The sequence below is a fragment of the Hakea prostrata genome, chromosome 6, assembly GCF_041222555.1.
Source record: "Hakea prostrata isolate BN-2017 chromosome 6, UWA_Hpros_2, whole genome shotgun sequence".
NCBI classification, from domain to species: domain Eukaryota; kingdom Viridiplantae; phylum Streptophyta; class Magnoliopsida; order Proteales; family Proteaceae; genus Hakea; species Hakea prostrata.
In genome coordinates, this window is record NC_142605.1 from 35,928,609 (window position 1) to 35,952,037 (window position 23,429).

Sequence of the window (23,429 nt, forward strand, 5' to 3'; positions counted from 1 at the left end):
GAAACAGCTATAGTTCATTGACAAAGAGAATTCCAGATTAGTGCTGCTACTTAAAATAAAGATTTAAGACGTCAGAAAAAGAAGAAGTGTACCATTCCTTCTGGTAAAATAACTTCCCATTACATGTACTTGATGTACTACATTTTGTGATGTCGCTTCGCAAAAGTTACATATCCTATGCTTACAAAAATTGAGCCCTTGATAAACTGTACAACTCTGGCCTCTTTACATTTTATTAAGGAACAAAGACTACCTGTTTTCTAAATTGCTAGGAGTTTCAGAAAACTTGCCCCTGCAAGGAAGGAGACCCTGACTTCCAGGACACTGATTAGTCAAGAAAACCTTAGTTACTGTGCTGACCAGTTCAACATTCCGCAGCACAAATTGACTTTCAAAAGATCTCGTGTCCCAAAAAAAGGAGCTATCATGTTGGTCCATCCATCAGTTTTCATGGAAACCCAAAAACTGAAATTCATCATTACCATTTGATAACATGCACAAATAATTGCATCTTCACTCTCAGCGGATGCCAAAGCTCCTGTCGAAAATCAAGGACAAGTTCAGAAACTCTAGTATAATAGGACAACTTTTTCATTTTCACTCAATTAATTTTTGCAATGCAAAATGTAGTTCCAAATAGTCTCAACTTCTGCATCTATAACAATATAATGCCTTCAGACAACCAAATAAAATGCTTGGCAAATGTTTTTATTGTTCACAATGACAGATTCAGTGAGTGTAAAACTCAAGTTGGTCAATTGGATTTCTGATCATGAAAGTTATTCTTTCTTTTTTTTTTTTTTAATATAGGTTTCTAAAGTTATTAATTGAAATTTCTTTTGAATAGGATCTTGTTCTCCGACCATAATTTTGTTTCAAGTAGTTTACCAAGAGTTATATCATGCAACAATGGATCACCAGACAAATGAAATCCTGGAATTCCTCGATGTTTACATACTCAACCATCTCATGGGAGGGAATTAAGACTTTCACAAATTCAAACTTTGAAGAGCGATTTTTTCCAAAAACTTTCCTCTTGTTCAGTTAGCCAACTTCATTTTGTCTCAGTTGATCATATGAGTATCATGCAAGACATAGTGGGTTGGAAAGTTAACTGGTTGGTTGAACAGTTTTCAATTCATCATGAGTAAGTTGTCCGGAGGGTAACAAATCAGTCATTTTTAAATTGGACATGTAAATTTGATCCTTTTGCAAGCACACACATCCAGAGTTGCTGCAACATTGAACTGTCTGTCTTGTTTAAAGAGTTAAGAGATGCAATTCGAACGTCAAGGGGTCCTTGACTAACTTCATTTTTTTTATTTTGGATGAATAAATAACTTCATTTTAGTTATGGATTACTTATAATACGTATGGTATCAGCAGCTTGCTACAAGGATACCATTAAGGATTATCATGCAAAACCAAACCGATGTGTCAGGTTGTTAACAGTCAACATCACATCTTGAACTAAAAATTTAACAGCTACTATAACAAGGCAAACCACTTTTAGGGATCTGAAATATACATGACATACTGCATATTGCAAGATCAAGTTGACCTAATAGCTTGGCAATTTATGGCTTACCTGTTCATATTGCCTTGGGTTCTGAGTTCTTCTCTTCTCTGTGACCACGACTGAGATTGCTTCTCCCCAACTATATGTGGCTTTCCACTTTTCGTTCCTGCCATCTTCATGTCGAGATTTGTTAGTTTTGGAGGTTTGGTCAATTCAAAGTACCCTGTTTAATAATATACAGACTGCTAAATAATGAATATAAGCATCTCATATGTACCACATGTTTTTGTTGGAATGGACCTGGAGTATTTTCCTTTAAGCCCTTCAAATCAAACAAAATTAACATATCTCAATCCTAGGTAGATTAAGACTCCAAGGCAATCAAACTGTAAAAATAGTTCACAAATTCAATACTTAAGGTGTCACAAGTGATCAAGGAAACCTGAGCATGTGTGGAATTAGACCAAGCCAACTTCGGCTGAGATACAGTAGTCTGCTGGAGTTCAGATGTAAGCGACAGCTAAAATTTACACACATATCCAAAAAGGGAGACATGAGTAGTGTGAAGCTTATTTATGCAATAAGCAAAAAAAAAAACAGCAAAATATATTTGAATTCATAGGTTTACATTTTACCTTGTTAAAAAGATCTGTGGGTGGATGATGCTGAGACCTCTTATCTGTTGAAAAATTGAATTCCTGTGGATAGTTGAAAATATAATTAACAAAAAGGCATCCAAAGAATTAATAAGGCACCAAACTGACCATAAAGTGTACTCAATTACCATGGGAACTGTTATTTCCCGCTTACAATTCCGAAAAACACCAATGTCTCCTTTACTTGAAAAGATCTGGAGTCAAATATTAAGATGGTAAATAAATGACAACAACCACTAGCATTTTATAACTCCCAAAAAAAATGCATTTGCTAATTGCCATCCCACCTTCTTATTAAAAGGTCGAGCCTTAAATTGGTGTGCTGGTTCACATTTACCCTTTGGATTATCACCAGGATTTGATCTGAGCATACTCAAAAGAAAAAAAGGCATCTGTTACGACCCAGTCAAAGCAGGAAAATTTGCTCTTTGACCATATAGTTATTAAAATTAAGTCCATGCAGCCACCAGGAGAAAGAAAGAATGAAAAGGACTAGTCGGTACATGATGAGACCTGCTACCTGATAATCATAAAGAGTGCATAATCTATCATTCACAATAAAAGGCACAGTATGGATATACAAAAAAATAGATTTATGCATGTGAATCCCCAAGGCCAAGGTGGTTTATGGATGCATGCTAATACCTTTTTGCGTCCATGGTCGCATTATGGGTGACCGAACTGGTATCCACATCAACCTACAATGGCATGCTTACTATTATTAGCAATTCCTAACAGTGGAAAAGGATAAATGAATCATTAAACATAAACAGCAGCCAATGACATAACTTCTATCAAACATTAATAATGTGGCAATGGTAGCTTATCAGCCTTGTGGAGGTAATGATGTGTATGCTAGATAGATATGGGGACCTACCTTATCAGATTTAGTGCAAGCTTGTGAGGATAAAGCAGATGTAGAGTGTTGTAGAGCCCGCTTTGAAGTCTTCAAATGAAATTCCTAAGATGGAATGTAACAAAATGAAATAATGAAAACCAAAATCTAACTAAAAGATGTTTTTTCGAAGCAATTGCTTGACCTTGCACCAATATGAAGGCAAGCAACTGATAAAGTTAAAAGGCAAGGCTCTGGAGAAATGCAATATATGTACCTGAAATTCGGGCAATCGTGGTGTGGTTTTTTGAACATGTTGCAATGAAGGAGCCTCAAGTATCTAAATTGCCCACAAGAAAATAACGAATTGGGAAAGTTAGTAACTGCTGCACAAATGGTTTCCGTCTTCCCCTCCATCTCCTCACTCTAAAAAAGGGGGAAAAATGAAGGTACCAACTTTTCTGTTCAAAGGGCGTGCTTTGAATGTACATGTTGTTGGCTTCTGATGTTCTTCCAACCCAGCATTTTTCTTTGATCTAAAACTAATAAAAAGAAATTGAATTCATCGGCTTTAGATATTTGAAAAAAAATAAGTAAACAGACCACATCAAGCAACAAGCAATATGAAGTATTTACATAGGTTCCAAATAAAGAAGTATACCAAGTTCTTTGGGCCCTATGTGCTGTCTCCAGTTCAGGCTCTATTGGGATAGTGAGTTTAAGTTTCGAATGCAAAATATTACTCTCAACAGGTCTTTCCTGCTAGTTCATCCAAAAGTGTTAGAATGGAAATTAGACTTTAGTTATATATCAAATGAAACCCAAATATAGCCCCCAAAAAGTAATAAAAATAAGATGCATCAGTTGAAAGACTAAGGCAGAATGCCCATAATCAGTAGCTGCCATAAAACATGAAAAATAGATCACCTTCTTTGGCAATTTGTGTGTCAGAATAGCTTGCTGCTTTATTCCAGCTACCTGTTTGCAAAATGAAAACATAAATCAGTGGCCTTCTTCAGAAAAGAATGCCCAATTATTAAATTCTCTTACTGATCCCCATAGAAAACCACTTCAATAATGCCAGCCAAGTCCCACCAGCTCTTAGCACATGTTTATGCATTATACCAATTTAACAGGATTTTACATCACCCACAAGTTCAAAACGAGCATGGAATCCAACAAGAGTCCTCCTATGTTATCCTAAGTGTGGAATCCAACAAGGAAATAATGAATTTCGGTCCACCTTCTGTAAGAGGCCTCCTTCAAGCTTCTGGCGTTTAGCAGCTTGATTTTCAACACCAGAGGAGTTATCCATGCTCTTCCCACTGTTTTGAAGAAATAGCTTCCCAGACCTACAAAGAACAAATGAGAATAAGGAAGCAGGGGAGGCTTTGACAACTTTTATTGGATCTTGGATCTGGGTTTTAAATGTTTAGAACATGTAATCTGAAGTTATACTAGAACACTATTTAAAGTGAAGTTACACAATAAACTAAAACAAAGAAATAAAACCTCCCAAAAAGTCTGCCAGAACCGCAGACATCTCGTGGTCCATTTTGCTTTGCCAGATGGCTTGCAGTTGGTTTCATTAAAGTAGAACTCCTATGGGAAGGTCCCTTGATTGCATGCTTTATTTTAGCTTTTGGAATATCTTCAGCCATATGATTATAAAATGCCAGCCCTGGAAAGAAAAAGAAAAAAATAAGAGAGAGAGAGAATATAAGGAATATGTTGGTTAATTTTGACTTGAAATATCCTTAATACAAGGAAAAACATGGTCCAGGAAGAAAAAGAGACGGAACGATTGAACTTGATTCTGAAATTAACAAACATGTCAAACTCAAAATATAAGAAATAGAAATGTCCTGTGTCATCATAGGGAATAAAACATTAATACCTTTTGTCAGTGTTTGTTCTTCATGTTTAATTTTCTGTGGATTGCCACCTGTTAAGTTCCTGAAGTCTCCATTACTCGTCCATTCATGATCTATAAAAACAATAAAAAACAATATACAAATTAGAAAGAAAATCTATGCCCCTTCTAAAGCATTAGTCATCAATATTTTAAGATTCCTACAGGGATGTTAAAGTCTACCAACCTCTTCAATTTTCAGATCCACCAGGTGTTTTCTGGAGGGGGGGAAAAAAGCATTCGCATTTGATTGTTGTACTCAACAATAACTATGGCTAAATCTTTTTGGCTGAAAACCATCCCCTACAAAGAACTTAAAGATTTGTGGTTGACAATTTAAGGTTGGGTTTGGGTGTGAGAAGTTCAAGTGGAGCTAGTTGTCTCATTTAAAACAAAAATACTCCGCACATGGTGAGCACAAGAAATTTTAGCCAAAGATTCAGAAAGAGAAGGCTGGACATATTGGAAAAAGATTAAGAAACCTGCCCAACTAAAGTATTAATGCCAAGTTCCATGTAAAACAGTAAATCTTTGACTAAAAGTCTTCTTAGTTATCAGCTACAAATAAAACTCTTTGCAAGGTCTGAAGCAAGTTCGGGCTTTCAGTCATTTGAAATGTTTTGCATATCAAAATTTTCAACAACTTTATGATGATCCATTTTTACCAGTTAAAGAATAAACCAATCAATGATAACAAATCATTTTGAAATGCCAATATAAGCAGTTTTCTAGATTAAAACAAAATCAGAAATAGAACCACTGAGAGACTGGAAACCATAGAGTTCAGTATAAATGTGTATAGTGTGAATGAACACCAAGGGCATGATGGAATTCTTAGAATGCAGCACAAAATGCACATAGCTTGAATGAAAACTAAAAGCATGAAGTACTCTGGAAGTTTAACCACTGTAAATACCTTGGTTATTTTCATCTAATGCAGAGCAATCTGGAGCAGTGCCAACATCTAAGCAATAGGCAGTGGAACCTCCATTTTCCACATCTTTTGATTTTGGAGAGGTGTTTATGTTTTCCACAAAGATAATCTTGCTCCACTTCAACTTCTCGGCAAAAGCTGAAAGTGATTCAACAAAAATGAATAAAGGAACCAAATTGTCAATCAATTCCCTGAATGACTAACTTCTATCAGAACAATGAGGAGGAAAGGTATAAAGCAACGAGATAAGTGCAGATCTCTTTACATGTTTCTGAGTTGGGTGGGGGAGAACGTGATCTCTCCACACAAATAATATCAGGGTTCAGAAAAGAATATTAATTAATTAAATTTTGTCAAACGGAAATGTTACAAACTATTCATCGAAAATACAACATCAACAAGCCTTGTCCCAACTAAATGGATTCAACTACATGGCTTGATCGAATACTGACTTGGAGACCTGAAAGTGAAAACTCTAGTTAATAAAGTTAGCAAGAACATGGGGTCCCACAACAAAAACTAAGCTTGGGTACTTGACGCAACTTAATCACTCAAAACATTAGACACGAAGAGATTTTAACTAAAACGGCAAGGAAATTGTTGAGAAGGAATGGAAGAGTTGACTGGTTTCGTTTATAGAAACCTTGCCCAGGATAAGATGTTGCCGAAAATTACAGATTGTCACTAAAAATGAAGAAATCAGTGTAATCTTGAACAATGAAGACGACCCCTAAATATTTTCTCGCATAAACACCAAAGTCAGATTGAGAAATGCTCAAGACAGTCAAGCAAGTGGAAACAAATGATCAAGATTAAAGAAAAGAAAAGGCCACAAAAAACCATTTATCCAGAAGAAAAGAAAAATAAAGTTGAAACAACTCACGAGAAGGGGGATAACTCCCAGCTGTTTCAAACCACAGCTCCGCTTCTCGAGTCTCCGCAGGCGTTTCATTCCTACTCAAATCAATGTAACGATAAGAGTCAAACTCGTAATCGAAATCTATTTCCACTGAAGAAAACCCTTCTCCAAAGACATCTTCCATTTCTTCGTCCATCTCAGTCCACACTTACACTCTCTACTCTACAATAGTGCCGGTTAGTACAGATTCTCAATCCAAGAAACCGGAGGAAGCCGCCATTGAGATTTCTGGATTCGTTCTTGTTGCCCCCGAATCCCCTCCAAATTCCTGCAACGAATCTTCTTAAACCCTAAATCTGAGAAATGCGAATGAAACCTTAACGCAGGTGCCGGCGATGATTCCGTCGAAGGCAATGCGGCCTGAATGGTAAGAACAATACGAAAATTTGAATTAGCGGGATTCCGAAATTTATTTAAAATAAATATTAATTCGCATCGAAATCGGTAACGTTCCTTTTCAACGCTGTTGACGAATCTATCCTCGCGAAACTGTCGTAATGCCAATCTATATTTAAATCGAAATGAGGAGTTGGGAGTGAGGGGACGTGATCGTGACAGAATTTTGTGATTTCTGGGCCAAAAAGTCGTGTTTCGGTGCCGTGAATAAAGTACATTAATTCGCCTCATAGGTGAAATGACATATCTGTCCTGTTCATTTATCGGAATACACAATAATTTTCAGCAAAAAGACAAGAATTCCAGAATAAATTATCAAAAGAATATCAAAAATCCATAAATAGAACACATTATTTTTCATCTTTACAGAGTGTTTGGGGTTGCGTGTGGGTTCGGTTTTCGGTCCGTCAGTACACAAATGGTTTTCAGGCTGAAATGTTCGGTTCGATTTGGTCAATCCGACCGGAATTTGCCTGCCAAGGTGTATCCGTTAATGACCATATCATCCATTTGCGTGGATAGTGGGTGTAGCCTCCTTATAGAGGCATTAAGTTCAAGGAGATTATGGGTTCGATCTCCTAAGCTCCACCCCTTGGCCTATATCATTTTTTCTAACAAAACCGAACTTGTAAATAAATAAGGGGGGGGGGGGGGGGGGGGGGGGGGGGGGGGGGGGGGGGGGGGGGGGGGGGGGGGGGGGGGGGGGGGGGGGGGGGGGGGGGGGGGGGGGGGGGGGGGGGGGGGGGGGGCGGGGGGGGGGGGGGGGGGGGGGGGGGGGGGGGCGCGCCGCCCCCCCCCCCCCCCCCCCCCCCCCCCCCCCCCCCCCAAGAAAAAAAGAATAAAAAATTAAATATACGCACTTTCCCCCCTTTCCCTCCCCCCCCCCCCCCCTTTCCCCACCAAACAACCCCACCCAAAAACAATGCTGGATGGACAATTTTGTCCTACAATCTCAGGAAAATACATTAATGGCATTTATTTCTGTTCTCTATTACAATAATTATATGTAGGGATAATTACTATTACCCCCTTATACTTTGGTTTTATTACTAATCAAATATCTTTTTTTATGAAATTATTGTTGCCCTCCTCATTTCTAACGGTGTTAAATGATTGTTAACATCAAATATGTAAAGTCTATTTTGCCCTTCATTAAAATTAAGAAGTTAAAAAATATGACATTACCCTCGTTTTTAAAAACTATATTGAATGTCAATTATATCCTTAAAATCTTATATTTTACAATAAATTTTGGCTTTAGTAGGACCACACACTTTGTACAATGGTTGGCATATATTAGGAGATTTTCAATTTTCAATTTTGAATTACATTTGATATTTCCTAATATTTTAGTTTCTATTTTAATTTTTATTTAATCACATATTTCCTTTGTTTTTTTTTTTTTTGTTGCCAGCCTCGGTTTGGGGTTCGACCCGCGTCGCACACCTAGCTGTGGTGGGTGAGTCTCCCAGCAGGAATTTTTTGCATCCACAAGGATTGGATACTAGAACATTGCTTAAGCGGACCAAGCTGCTTACCACTTGGACCAATCCCCGTTGGTTATCACATATTTCCTTTATTCGATAAATTATTTTAAGAGAAGAAAAATCAAGTCTTTTCTTTATTCGGTAGTTTCCTTTTAGAAAAAAAAATCTAATTTAAAGTTAATTTTTCTCCATAGTTAATTAATGATAGTATTATAACTTGCAAAAGAGTAAATAAATTAAGAGATAATTGTAGGGTTATTTTTGGGTTTTTAAAAAAAATATATAAATGCAACATCATCAATAAACTAATTGAACTTAACGAAATGGGGCATTATTAATTTTAGACAAAGTTAAAGATTAGATTAGCAATTTTAAAAAGTAGAAGAGATAAAATAGTAATAAAATCAGAGTACAATGGAACAATAATAATTATCCCGTATATGTAATATTAATTTTATCAATTCTCTTTTGATTGATAGAGTTTATAGGATAGTTTATTTTCTCGAAGAAAAAAAAATCATCTGTTGTGACATCTCTCTTCAGTACACCACCACTATGTGACACTCAGACAATACCAAATCAATGGTTGGGATTAAAACAATAATTTAAATGATAAAAACCCTCAAGTGAAGTTAGTTTAACCTATATCTGTCCATTTATATAAACTCACCCAATTAAACAAAGCTCCCACTGCTTAGAAAGTTAGAATCCCTTTCTTCCTTCGCAATTATCGTCTTCTTCCTCAAGTATTAAGGTCTCAAATCTAAAATTCAAAGGTTGAGGAAAAATTAAATTTGATTTGAGTTTTTGGGTTCTCGTTAATGCGTTTACCTACCATGCTCTGTTTGAAGTTTTGCTAATGAACCAATGATATACATTGAACCAATGATATACATTGAGAAGGAAGAAGAGAGTCTCAGCTGGAGTTATTCTTTAAATCAAGTAGGTTTTTATAAATGGGTGGAAACAGATTGAACAGGTCCCACTTCAGAGTTTTTACATTTGAAATTTACTTTCTTAATTTCAACCATTGATTTGGCATTGTCCAGGTGTCATATTGTAGTGATGCAATGCAGAGTGATGTGCATAGTATACGATTTTCCCCCTTTCCACTTGTCTGACATTGTAGCCTGTAAACCTAAGGGGCTGTTTGGTGATCCAAAAAGGCTAGCCTTTACTAAGAAATGAATTCCACCTTGGCTTTATGTTCCACAATGCCAATGTCTTGCTCATCTTGCTTTATGTAGAAGAAGCAAAAAAAGACAAGCATTGTAGATTGTGGACCTTGGCCAAAAAAAAAAGTAGATTGTGGACCGTTTGGCCTTGTTGCTATGTAATGTAATTGGGCCCGTTGGCTCATACCAGCCCATTCCAATTTTGAGTTATTGACAATTGAGATTGAGAAATATGTAATTTCAAGGACGTTAGACCACAAATTTGGGTTGGATTTGTCTTATTTGTTGGATTGTTCCCAACACAAACGACCAAACTTAGTACCACTTGCATCAATCCTCCCCAAACCATACAAAAGCTCGCAACTCCCTCACTCACTTGGGATAGCTAGTCTCATTACTTGTGCCACGTGTGTTATCCTTTCATGAACCCATTCATTTATCGGTCACAGCCATGGACTTAAAAATTCAGAATTGGACAAGTTTACCCTTGACAATTGTCATTTGTTCCGATATCACCCAGTACATTGTTGAAATTGTTTGGGTGTTGTGTAATTAGTGAATGGTCAAGATCCAAATGTCGACAAGATCTCGACCATCCATTTAAAAAAAAAAGTGTTTTCACACTTTTAAGAAATAGATTCAGTGGATAGTACTGCATATTAATTACATGGCATTGAAGTCAATCTCACCTCAGTACAAACTTGTGGTAGCCATCAATCGCCCAAACTTCAATGCTGCGCATTCGAACTTCAATGCTGCGCATTTAATGCGCAGCATGTGAAGCTGACGGTTGAGATTTCTTTCTTGATTTCGATCTCGACTATCCATTTCAATGTGTTTATAAATCAAAATAGACGGTCAAGATCGAAATCTCCTCAGCTTCACGGAAGATCGACCCGATCAATTAGGTTAGAGCGATTCAAAACCAAGATCTGAAACCATGTGAAGAAGTAGAACGGTTTCCAAATAACTAATATCTTAGTGAATTGCGGCACACGCTGCAATTTTTTTATTCCTTGCCCATTGGAGAATTGTAGATTCCTCGGTTCCAAAACCAACAAATTATCTCACACATGTCTTCAACTTGTACCCTTTAGTCAACGGTCAATAATATACTACATTACCATAAAGCCCTCCCTAGACATATACGTAAAGGCTAAGTTTCTAAAGCCGCATCTTTGTTATTTATTTATTTTTGGTAAACCACACTTCAATTAGAAAAAGAGTGGTTACACAAGCCCAGTTCCTGGGGCATTAAGTCCAAGAGCCAGGGAGAGCTCATAGGCCAGACACACCTAGAGCTAGAAGAAAGACCACCACGGGCCAAAGCATCAGCAGCTAAATTAAAAGACCGAGAAATCCAAGAGAAGGAAACACGAGCAGGGGAAATACAAAGAGAAAAATTCTCATCAACTAGAGGGGAAACTGAATAGGAACCAAACCGTCTATTCTGAAGATCATCAGCATCTTTGTTAATTAGGTTATCATGATGAGCTCATGAGTGCACAAAAAAAAAAAAAAAAACTTCATGAGTGGGCATAAGGCATATTACTTGGACATGTTCTTAGATTCGATACTGTTTTGACATTACATTTACAAACCCCTAGCGTTGTTGTAAGAACTAATACCTTCAACGTGAAATTTATAAGGTCTACTCAGCAGAGAATGCAATGTGAGTCTTGTGACACTTTTTATGAAAAGACATTTAATATTGTGTGCACTCTCATATATTATTATTGATTTTATAATGTCAACTATTTAATGCAAAATGGTAGATCTATGGTAGACTTTTTCGAAGTAGGTTTTAAAGATACGAATTAAACATATAAATTGACGTATGATTATGACTTAACAAATATGATTCATACATACAAGAAATATAACAAGACGTATTAAAAAAAATTGCAACCACTAACGTTGTCAAAGTTTTATGAGACGGCAAGAGTGAACAAGATGCTTGGTTAACTATTCTCAACCACTGGAGTTTTGTTTGGTTGAAAAGATAATTTGTTATAATCTTAAAATTTTTTTATCAAAGGAAATACATTTTATATATTCTAAATTCAAAGATTACGTGGGGGTAAACTAAAAACAAAAATATACTCAAAAATATGAAATGAATTTGAAGCATTGATGGTGGACTTGTTTGGTCTTGAAGCAGGCCATAAAGGATGAAGGTTCAGTGTTGCACAATTAATGTAGAGCATTGAGTTGTGTAGGATTTGGATGGAATAGATGGTCGAGGGTAAACTTTCGACCATTCGATTCGTTTTTTTTTTTTGTTACTATTTCAACCATACTATCTGTAATAAAAAAAAATATGTAAGAGGTTCAAAATTATCTTAAAGAATTAAATATGGCCCACTCCGGCCCTTTTCTTCTCTCACTCTCACTTTTTGTCTCTTTATTTATTTATTTATTTACGTATGGTAAATCTCACTCTCACTTTAGGCTTGGGCAGGGTCGCTCTATGAAAGAATGTGGTCCCAAGCCCTGCTTTCTAGACCGTTGATTTCATCTTATACAGTGAAGGAGCGGTGTACGCGTCAGCATATAATCATGAGAGGATCATTTGGCTAATTAAAAGCACTTGAAGGGTACTAAAGTAAATTGACAAATGCCGTGAAAATCGCAATGAAAAGATCCATGATCTCCCCAAAGAAGGAACGGCGCAAAATTCTCGAAGGCCTCTTTCTGGTCCAGCTGTAACTTTCATCGTTCCCTCCAACAAAATCAAGAAAATAAAGAAACTGAAATCTCTCTCTCTCTCTCTCTCGTCTCTGCTCAGTCTTGCTTCTGTGGCATCTCTTTCTTTCTCCCACGCTTCATCTCACCTCAACCACCTTGAATAACACTACAGCGCGTAACCTACTCTGGAACTCCATGAAGCTTCACCGTTGATGATAATGACCCGTTTCCGGCAACGGCAACAACCGGAAAGCGACGAAGATTCCAAAGGCACCAGTAGCGGTGGTGGTGGTGGTGGAGGAGGCGGAGGAACAGCCATGAGAATAATAGTACCTTTGCAGGGGGTTGTTCAAGGCAGAGGTGGTCTTGTTTTAGGGTCAGTGATTCCTTGTGCCCTCTTTTACTTCTTGCAGCTTTATCTTCGAAGGAATCGTTCAAATTCTCCTCCTTCGGCGTCGTCTCCTCCTTCACCTTCTCAGTCATCAGGACAGCTTGCTGAGCCTTCTGGATTACTTAGGTCTTCGTCCAATATTTTCTCGAGGTCATCGACTGGTCCGGCTTATATATCTTCTCGGGCTAATTCGATTGCGAAATCTGCTGATGTTCCCTACTATGTTGGGCTCAAGAAGGTCACCGAGGATCCATATGACGCTTTGAACAATCCGGATGGTGTTATTCAACTTGGATTGGCTGAGAATAAGGTAATCTTGCATTGGTCTGTTTTATTTTGTTGACTTTTGTTTCTTACATCGATTGAGATTATTTGTTTATTTATCTTTTTTTTGTGGTTTAGAGACGGATGGGGATTTAGGATCTTTTCTTTTTCTTTCTTGTTTTGGTTGTTGTAGTTATCGTTGGATTTGGTTCGAAATTGGCTGGATGAGAATATGAAGGATTCGATATTTGGCGCAGGGGGAGGGGGAGATTTGAGTATACGAGGGATTGCCACTTATCAGCCTTTTGACGGATTGATGGAATTCAAAGTGGTAAGGCAGTATCTTCAATTGTTGACTAATTGGATGTTTTGGTTGAACTTGTGATTCCCGGTGTTCCTTTGCATGATTTATATCATTTTGTAGTGCTAATCTAGGATACTGATAGAGGATTCAACACTTCCGCCCAATATCTGAATTTATATGGGCTGTGTATGATATCACACTGATACAAGTCTTAAGATTTGGACTGAGCTGGTTGCCCAATTATCAAAATATATAATTTGACTTGTATTAGGTTCATTCTTCTGTGCTTCTATAACTTGCAGGTATACTAATGCCACGTTTAATCATTCCCATGAGTCTGCTCTGTTTGTCCCAGAGGTGTTTCCACAGGTGGTATGAAGTTTGAACATCACTTTAGACTTGGTCACTCCGTTGTGACATTAAGTATAAATGCCCACACCTCCAAAAAAGAAAAAAAGGCAAAAGAACTAGGAGGACAAGGTAACTATCTTAGTGGTTGACAATCTAGTAGGCAAGTTAGTAGAATTGATGCCAAAATGTGCAAGTTGATGGCTTTTTCCATGATGTAGATTTTATATATTTCATCCTAAGTCTGGAGATTGGCTTGAACTTGAACCTTGGTGTAGAAGAAATTTAGTTATGTTCTCTATATTGCCACTATATAGAAGTACAATGCTTGTGGTTGAGAAAGAGTGAAACCTCTGTACTTATTATGGTCTATTTCAGCAATCTTTTCTTTGATTCATGCTTAATGGTCTCCAACTTTTGTCATTTTGATGTAATCTGTGGTTAAAGACAAGTTCATCTTTGTATTGAGTAAACCAGTGACTGGTACATTTGGATTTGGGGAATCTGCAAGAAGAGTGGCATTATCTGTCACTTTAGTGACCAAGATAGGTTCCATGTCAGTTAATAGTAATGCTATTCAGTTATGTGCTAATTTATTATGGTATTGGGTAATCCATTCAATCATCATAAAAGCATGAGACATTTGGTTTTGTTTCCACTTGGATGATATCTAGAATACTTGTCTTCATCACATATAAATGTGTGATCTTTGGAATATGTGATTAGGTTTACTCAAATTGGAGTAGGATTTATGAAGATAGAAGTCATAATCTTCTGATTGGCTATTATTATTATTTTGAGTAGTAGATATAGACTTGTTTTGGTATATTTCATTTATTCTGCACTGGTAAGTTGAAAATAGAAACTGCTGGAAAGCAACCAAATTTAACCTCAATTAAGTTCTCACTTTATTTTAAGGCAACTGTGAACTTGGATACATTCCTCCTCGGTTAACCGTCGATGGACTCATCTGAACTACGAGTGAATAGAATGCTCTATGGACACACAGGCATGCAAACAAAAATCGAATCTTCTATGAAGAAAGTTCTTTTGTTTCTACATGGTATTTTTCCTGCAACGTGGAAATTTTTTAGTCCTAATGACCTGATGATGACCTTTTTAACTTTTTATAAGTGGGAAGGTTTTTCCATGTGCCTATATTAAAATATCTGACACACAATGTAGAATGGATGCACTCAAGGTCGGAATGTCCAATGCCGTTCAAATAATACCATTTGGGGACCGAAAGAGTTCTTTCGTAAACATTGATGGATATGTCCACTCTGCTGTCGACATTTCCAATTCACTAAATGTTTTATATATTAAGGACAGTTAATGACAAGAGTTTGTTATTTGTTTTCATACCTTATTTAAGTGTCTAGCTGATTCTTAATTTATTTTATAATTTAACTTGGTTCCTTGGTTCCTTGGTTCTGTTTAATTGGCTGACCCCATTTAGTTTGGATAAAGGCTATGATGATGCTAGGCTTTATTTTATTTTGTGCAAGTGGGATGGAGTCTTTTGCTTCTGTGTTGTGTCTAACTTCACACGCTACATAGTTAATCAAATCTACCTGCCAAACCTGCCATATTTAAACTTTGTGAACATTTGGCCCAAAGTTTAATCCTGTATTGCTGTTATTTTTATCGGGTTGAGGATGGGAAAGGGTGCATGCAGGGGGGGGGGGGGGGGAAGAAAATATAAATTATTATTTAACTGGGAAACTCAAAGTAACCATCCTTGCTAAATACCTCCTATATACTATCTTCCAGCTCACTGAAGTACTTAGAATTGGACTATTAGGTTCTATCACATAGTGTGGCACTCTTTAGATGGTCTGGATTAAGTAACTAGTACAGAAAACGCATAGTGAGCAGTGCAATGGAATTTCAAGTTGGTGAAGAGAAAAATCATTATATTTTATGCATGACTCAATTTGTGATATCCCCTTTTAACAATGTGTCTGTGTGAACGTTTATCCTTGGTTATTTGAGTATATAGTTACGTCTAGAGTCTGAACTCTGAATCATGTTTTTGTTGTGTATCGTCTGATCTGTGTCAGAGTTTGATATTAGCTGACCAATATGGATGTTATCTGGGGTTATAAATAAACGAATGGCTAAGAGCCTAGGAGCGGATGAGGTGCAATGAAGAAGGATTCTTTCTGTGAATGTACTACATAGTCACAGCATTAACAAATTTATCTATTCTGCAGGCTGTGGCAGAATTCATGTCCCAAGTCATGGAAGGATCAGTTTCATTTAACCCATCACAGATTGTGTTAACATCTGGTGCAACTCCTGCACTTGAGATACTCAGCTTCTGCCTGGCTGATGCTGGAAATGCATTTCTTGTTCCCTCGCCTTATTATCCAGGGTAGCTGTTTTATCACTTCTCAATTGATGTAGTTCTTATCCTACTGCCATTGGGTCATGAAGCTAAATTGGATGCATAATCTGCAGGTTTGACAGAGATATAAAGTGGCGAACTGGGGTGGAGCTGATTCCTGTTCCTTGTCGCAGCACTGATAACTTTAACTTGAGCATTACTGCTCTTGACCGTGCATTCAACCAAGCAAAGAAAAGGGGGTTAAAAGTCCGTGGGGTTCTTATTTCAAACCCCTCAAATCCTGTTGGCAGTCTGATGAGTTGGGAAATGCTGTATAGCCTTCTAGACTTTGCCAGAGAAAAGAATATCCATATCATCTCCGATGAAATATTTGCAGGTTCCACCCATGGAGATCAAGAATTTGTGAGCATAGCCAAGGTTCTTGATTCAGAAGACTTTGACAGGAGCAAGGTTCATATAATCTATGGGCTCTCCAAAGATCTCTCCCTTCCTGGCTTTAGGGTGGGGGTTATTTATTCCTTCAATGAGAATGTTATTGCAGCAGCTAAAAAATTGGCAAGGTTCTGCTCTGTTTCAGCTCCCACCCAGCAACTATTAATCTCAATGCTTTCAGACACAAGATTCATCAAGGAATATATTGAGACCAATAGGAAAAGGATTCGGAGGATGTACTTGGCATTTGTGGAAGGGATGAAGCAATTGGGCATCGAGTGCATGCAGAGCAGTGGGGGTTTTTACTGCTGGGCGAACATGAGTGGGTTAACCCGATCTTACAGTGAGAAAGGGGAGCTTGAGCTATGGGATAAACTATTGAACATAGCTAAGATCAATGTGACTCCTGGTTCTTCTTGTCACTGTATTGAACCTGGATGGTTCCGTTGTTGTTTTACTACATTAACTGAGAATGATATTCCTGTAGTTATGGACCGGATTCGGAAAGTCGCCGAAACCTGCAAATCGTAGTTTGAATGATTTTAGTTAAATGTCCAAGCTGTGGCATCAGATCACATATAGTTATCAGTTAGCGTGAAATGCTCTGGTATTGATAGTTTCAAAGTTGCAGTTGAACAAGTAACTCCTGCATCAAAACTGAACTTCCAGGCAAGAAACCAAACAGGAGCTTCAGGAAGTAACTGCAATGAAGAACATAGACCTTTTGTGGATATGGTCTAGGGATGAAGGGTGAAGCTTAAGGGGATTCAGAAGGTAATTACAAATAATGGATTTCAGCTGGACCATAAAACTTGACAAGGAAGACCAGTCTTCTTCTTATGCGGTTTCAGCATCTGCATCATTCGCCCCCTGGAGGAGTTGTCAATCCTCCTGCAAACAGGTCCGAAGAAGCAGCATCCAAAAGCGCTCTTCCTCACGAGTCCCTACCATGTGCAATCAGGAAAGAGTTAGAAATCTTTTTACAAATTTCACATTATGATTCTTATGCAAAATTGGTTTCACTGTACAGATAAAGATCACTCTTCCCTCTTTAATCTATTTGAATTTTCTAGCTAAGACTGTCCTAATTGTAGCCCGGTCACCTCAGAAGGCTAGAGTGATGAACCTGATCATTCAATTTATATCAGATGGATCAAAATATCTGCTGCAATTTTTTGAATGCTTTTGATTAAGATGAAATTAAATAGATTTCTTTAAGGGTTGCAAATTTAAATAGCAGTCAAGATTGGTAAAACAGAGGCTTGGGATAGAGAATTAACCAACGCAAGGCTTTTCTTCCTTGTTTGAGTGGGATTCCAGTTGCAACTTCTTTTGCGGCTCATCAGTATCAACTCTCCAAGCGTTGGTGTTCTTCTCACTGGTATATTGCGCTTACTTATGCCATTGGGTTCTTTGGTCTGTTGCTCTGGGGAGGCATTCTTTTCATTGCTGCCAAAGTCGACATCACAATCTGTTGAAATCAGGGGAAAAAGACATTCTAAGAAGGAAGCTCCAACAAGGCTTGTCCTTCCAGTTGCGTAACTGCTTGCATTACTATCGGTCTCAGAACTTGGTGAGGTTGGGGTTCCATTTTGAGAACTTCCCCTTCTTACTGGAGTCTGTTGCACTGGAACAGCAATAGACTCATCCGTGTCACACCATAATGAGTCAAGATCTAATTCAGATGTTCCTCCTTCCTCTTCTTCGTCATCTGCACTCTTCCATTGAAATATGCTGGTCTTGCGACTAGCCGTAATCGAGGATGATGTGCTCGAAGAGAGTATGGAAAGGTATGGGAAACCACTAAGCTTAAGCGGGGAAGGATTAAGAGAACGTGACTCCGGTTCTGGCTGGGAGAAACCGGGCAGTGGTTTCCCAGGCTTTTCCTCCCATTTGAAGGGAACTGAAGCAACAAGCTTTGCTGGATGTAAAAGAGTGGTTACTGTTGTAGCCTGAGAGTGAGGTTTCCACTCTTTCTTTGGTTTCCCTGGCTTCTCTTCCCAAAGAAATGGAACTGCACCTTGTTGCCTCACCCTTCGCTGTTGGTTACCGGGCTTAGAGGGATATGCTCCAGCCATCATTCAATCAAGAGGTAGTTGCAAGGAATTGCATATCCAATCTGGTGTTGCACCTTGGGAATATGTAGTGCAGTTGAAGTGGATTAGAAAATTTTTCCAACAAATGCAACAGCCTTTTTTCATGGGTTAGAAATATTACAACTAATGCAACATGGATTCTAACCACTCCATTTTTGGGCTTGCCAATCTTATCAAAGAGAGGCATTGAAAATCAAAAAACAATAAAAGAGGTGGTCTTTGGCCCGATGACACTGTAAGTGATGGAAGAATCAACTAATTTTATTTCAACAATGAAGAATTCTCCTCAATTCTCAAGGTAAGTTGGTAAAAACAAAAAGAATAACAAAGAATGTTTCTTTTCTCCCATATCCCTCCCCCAACCCAAGTGCTTCCGGGGTCCCATTTTCTTCCTTGGAATATGAAACCTAATCTATACCAAACCAACAAATCTTTTAGGGGTCGGGGACCCCATCTTCTCTTTGACTACTGTGATTCTGAACCAGATCTAATGGATTCCAGAACTTGAACAACCTCTGCCATGTTGGGTCTCCTGGAAGGTACCTCAGAAGTACAGATCAACCCCAACTTCATGACCTGAATCAACTCATTCTCAACAAACCATCGTAAGGTTCTGTCAAAGCAATCTGAAGCTGTGCCCTTTTCCAACAATCCCCTAACATATTCACACAGAACCACCACCTCAGTTGCTGCTGGACTTTCCACAGGTTTCCTCCCAGTAACCAGTTCTAGTAAGATGATTCCAAAGCTGTAGACATCACATTTATCACTGAACCTCAAGCTCTGACAAGCTAGCTCTGGTGCAACGTATCCCACAGCTGTGTGAAACTTGGTTAAACCATGGGTACCCAAAATTGGTAGCAACTTGATCAACCCATAGTCGGATAACTTGGCTTCGTATTTTTCATCTAAAAGTATATTGGTGGACTTGATGTTGAGATGTAGAACTTGTGGTTTACAGTCATGGTGAAGATAAGCAAGTGCTCTCGCTATTCCAAGGGCAATCTGAAATCTTCTAGACCAGTAAAGTTCGCTCCTGCCACTACTGGTGCTGGTACCAGGGAAACTTACTCCTACACCTCCATGTAAATGGTCATACAGATTGCCGTTGGGAATGAATTCGGAGAGAATTAGCTGCATAGTAGAGGACCAGTAATAGCCCTGGAAAGCAACGAGATTGGGGTGTCGAAGAGTGCCCAGACGCCCAACTTCCTGCTCAAATTCATCTTGGTTCTTGATCCTTCCTAATGTCTCGAGCTTCTTCACTGCAATGGAGACTCCACCTTCAAAGCTGCTTTTGTAAACTGTCCCAATGGACCCGCCACCAATCAGACAATCTTTGTCAAGCAAAGCTTTGGTCCCCGCTTCCCAATCCTCATACCTGGAAGGCAAGCTTTTGCTGAACAGAACCAGCTTCCCAATGATAACATTTGAATCTGTTGAAGCTGGCGGGGTACTCTCCACAACCAACACCTCGTTATTTTTCTTCCTGCTAGCCCTTATGTTCATGAAGGAGATCACGCAAACTCCAGTGAAAATAACAGCAGCAGCAACAATGGCCACTATTGCTGAAACACTCAGTAACTTGGCTTTCCCTTCAGTAGATGTGGTGCGATTGCCTTCACCGTTGCAGCGCATGTTAAGAGGAGGGCCGCAAAGCCCAGGATTATGGGAAAATGCGGCCGCACCAAACTTCTGCAAGGTAGGAATGGCAGGAATCTCCCCGGTGAGATTGTTGTAGGAAAGATTGAAGTAAGTCAGCAATGTTAAATTTCCCAGGGATTCAGAAATTTGCTCTGAGAGTAAATTTTCCGATAGATCAAGCAATTGAATCCTGGATAGCTCCCCTAGAGTTGATGGGATGCTTCCATTGAGCTGGTTTCGGTGGAGGTCGAGAATTTTCAGGTATGTCACATTGTATAGGGTTGGAGGTATTCCTCCTTGTAAGGCATTCTCGGAAAGGTCCCTGCAAAACGAGTTTGTCGTGTCAAAATTTGATTCAAAGAAAATCATATTTGTATAGGTCAAATTGGGCTGAAAAACAATGGACTCACAGCTTAAGCAGAAATCTGCAATGGCTTATCTCGTCGGGTACTTCACCAGTAAGGTGAAGGTTGCGCAAATCCAGAACCTGTAGCAATTCAATGCTTCCAAGCTCGTGCGGTATACTCCCATTGAGTTGGTTAAAGCTTGCATCCAAAGTCCTTAGGTTTCTGCAATTCGTGAGACTCGGTGGGATCTCTCCATTTAAGCTATTTCTTGAAACATCAAAAACTTCCAGTCGATCGCTGCAAGTTTGTATCTCAGGAATCTTCCCTTGGAACTGGTTTGACGATAAGTTGAAACGGGTGAGATTTTTCAGTCCAAGAAGATCGAAAGGAACCAAACCAGTAAACAAATTGCTTCCAAGATCCAACACTTCCAAGCTTTGGCATGCCGAAATCTGCGTTGGGATGTCCCCTGCTAAAGAATTACTTCCCAAGGATATGAAGGATAAGCTTGGAGGACTACAAATCTGTGCAGGAAAACTACCAGTGAGATTGTTGAAAGAAAAATCGAATCCTATAAGCCTCGAGCATTTCGCAATAGATTGAGGAATTGAACCGGAGAGACTGTTGTGTGCGAAAGAAATGAACTTCGTCTTGAAGCAGTTCTTGAAGAGACTGTCAGGAATTTTTCCGGTAAAACCATTGCTCGACAAATCCAGCAACCGAAGATTCGAAAAATCTCCGAGATAGTCAGGAATCTGTCCGAACAACGCATTAGTACTCAAATTAAGCTTCCAGAGTGTCACAATCTCTGCAAATTCCGGAGGCAAGGAACCCGTAAACCGATTCCCGTATAACGACAATGTCCGCAAGAAATTCAAGCCAGCCAAACTCCGCGACAAACTTCCAGAAAGACTCGTATTCCACAGCACTATTCTCTCCACAAATCCTAGGGAATTACAATACACGCCATGGAAATCCTTGCAAGGATTTGTGTTAGGTTGCCACGAGTTTAAGTTGTTAAAAGGATCGTCCGTAACATTCCCTTTGAATTCAAGCAGAATCTCCTTCTCCGTCAAGGAGTAAACGGTGGATCGCAGTAATGAAATTACGAACAGAAGAGAAAACCGATACAAGAATCGCCGGAATCTTCTCATTCTCGCTGAAATGGAGACAAGAGCCCCACCTCTAGTGTTCAAATTTACACTTCCGGATCCGGCATTATCAGTAATGAAAGCGTAAGTTTCTTGATCTTTAACACTTCATAGCCACTTCATAGCCACTTGTAAACAACATCATCTTCTCAGTTTCTGACAATGTCACGCTTTGAGATTTTCAATTCAAATAGTGAAACATTGAATCAAGTTGGATATCCCAGCAACGAACCCTAGACAGAGAAAGAAAGAGGCGAAATGGCAAGAGAAGTTAGGAACCTAGATTGAAGAGTGAAGTGAAGAGGAGAGAGAGAGAGAGAGAGATGTGGGGGGTTGGGATTGACAGACTTGCATTGCCTGGAAAGTGAGCAGGTGAAGGTGACCCCAATTTAATAACTGCTGCTTTTTGAAGTCCGTATCTTACGGTTGCGAACCACTGAAGAACCACGTGGTTAATCCAAACTCTTGCACTCTCTCTCTTCTCAGAATCGTTCGAATCGCCTCCATTAATTCTATTCCTTCAAGTCAACAACCACACTACTTCCTTACCTCCAGTCATTGAAGAAGATGAACAAGGATAACAACGAAAGAGAGAGTTGCTGTAAACCTTGTTTTCTTTGTCTTGGATTCTTTCGAGATCCAGCCTCTTCTTCTCCTCCTCCTCTAAGGTCTGTACCATTCTGCAAAATTAACACCAAGGAAACCAACAGATCTGGTTCAGATAAGCTAATTCTTAATTCATGTCTTTTCTGATTAATAAATAAAATTCCTGATTATTTTTTGGGTTTGTTTGAATTCTGAATTAGCTCTTGATGGTGCACGGAACCCTAGACTCTAGAGATGGTGGAAATGGAAATGACATTCGAAAGAGAGTCTTCTCTTCTTCCAGAATCTTTTTCTCCCCACTTCCGTCCGTTCCACATTTGTCGTTGCTACCCCCCATATGCGAATCTCCGCAGCTTTTTTTTTTTTTTTTTTTTAAATTATCTTTTTTTCCCCATGGCGTTGGATTTTTGGGCTAGTGGAGTTCTTTTAATTTGGTTCCCCGCTTCCAGCTCCTATACAACGTCCTCTAGTTAAATGGAACAGTTGGCAGCTTAGTTGGCCACCCAGCACTCTCCCACGTGTCAACCACGATAGTGTCACTTTTATCTAGAAGTCAACTCACCCATAGAACGGATCTTCTGTCAAGTCTGGATCACTTTTCCGTCCAGAGAACACATATTTATCTTTCAAACGCTTTTCTTCACAGGTGAGACCCTACTCCTATGGAAAAAAAAAGGGGGGGAAAAAAAACCCCCGGGCCCCCCCCCCCCCCCCCGGACACCACACTCCACACATATGCAGTAGACTTGTAAATGATAGCCGGAAATTTATTCGTATTTGCTAAGGGTCCGCATACTAGAATTTTCGAATTGCCGCAAACTAGATTCGGATTTGAATAATTACTTATCGAAAGATAATATCTAGATAAAAATTTATTCGGATAGAGTAAATTATTCAACATTTTTTCTCTAAAAATGGATGATAATCGGATTGAGAAATCCATAAAGAATAATCAAAAATTAAAAATTATCCGGC

At 38.8% G+C, this 23,429-nt stretch overlaps 4 protein-coding genes across 4 annotated transcripts; 1 reads left to right on the forward strand and 3 right to left on the reverse strand.

The window, feature by feature from the left end:
- Positions 1–8: 8 nt before the first annotated feature.
- LOC149013707 (protein TPX2-like) lies at positions 9–7,245 on the reverse strand. The gene is made up of 18 exons (XM_089158972.1): positions 6,740–7,245; positions 5,839–5,994; positions 4,908–4,997; positions 4,523–4,691; positions 4,254–4,362; positions 3,938–3,988; positions 3,672–3,769; positions 3,468–3,552; positions 3,288–3,350; positions 3,053–3,136; positions 2,821–2,873; positions 2,463–2,538; positions 2,304–2,369; positions 2,155–2,217; positions 1,962–2,039; positions 1,797–1,841; positions 1,589–1,692; positions 9–538 (listed from the first exon to the last, which is right to left on the reverse strand). The coding sequence occupies exons 1-18, from the start codon at positions 6,909–6,911 to the stop codon at positions 520–522; spliced, it is 1,581 nt and encodes a 526-aa protein (XP_089015098.1). The 5' UTR covers positions 6,912–7,245; the 3' UTR covers positions 9–519.
- A 5,272-nt stretch (positions 7,246–12,517) lies between these two features.
- ACS12 (1-amino-cyclopropane-1-carboxylate synthase 12) lies at positions 12,518–17,374 on the forward strand. The gene is made up of 4 exons (XM_089158241.1): positions 12,518–13,222; positions 13,370–13,507; positions 16,045–16,205; positions 16,292–17,374. Exons 1-4 carry the CDS (start codon positions 12,734–12,736, stop codon positions 17,139–17,141), a joined length of 1,638 nt encoding a protein of 545 aa, XP_089014367.1. The 5' UTR covers positions 12,518–12,733; the 3' UTR covers positions 17,142–17,374.
- A 612-nt stretch (positions 17,375–17,986) lies between these two features.
- On the reverse strand, positions 17,987–18,851 carry LOC149013709 (hydroxyproline-rich glycoprotein family protein; the record flags this gene model as incomplete). Its single annotated transcript, XM_089157741.1, has 1 exon — positions 17,987–18,851. A coding segment is annotated over exon 1 (705 nt), but the record flags the coding sequence as incomplete, so codon positions are not given.
- Positions 18,852–18,989: 138 nt separating this feature from the next.
- Positions 18,990–22,571, reverse strand: LOC149013710 (Leucine-rich repeat protein kinase family protein). The gene is made up of 2 exons (XM_089158240.1): positions 20,761–22,571; positions 18,990–20,672 (listed from the first exon to the last, which is right to left on the reverse strand). Exons 1-2 carry the CDS (start codon positions 21,849–21,851, stop codon positions 19,172–19,174), a joined length of 2,592 nt encoding a protein of 863 aa, XP_089014366.1. The 5' UTR covers positions 21,852–22,571; the 3' UTR covers positions 18,990–19,171.
- Positions 22,572–23,429: the final 858 nt, after the last annotated feature.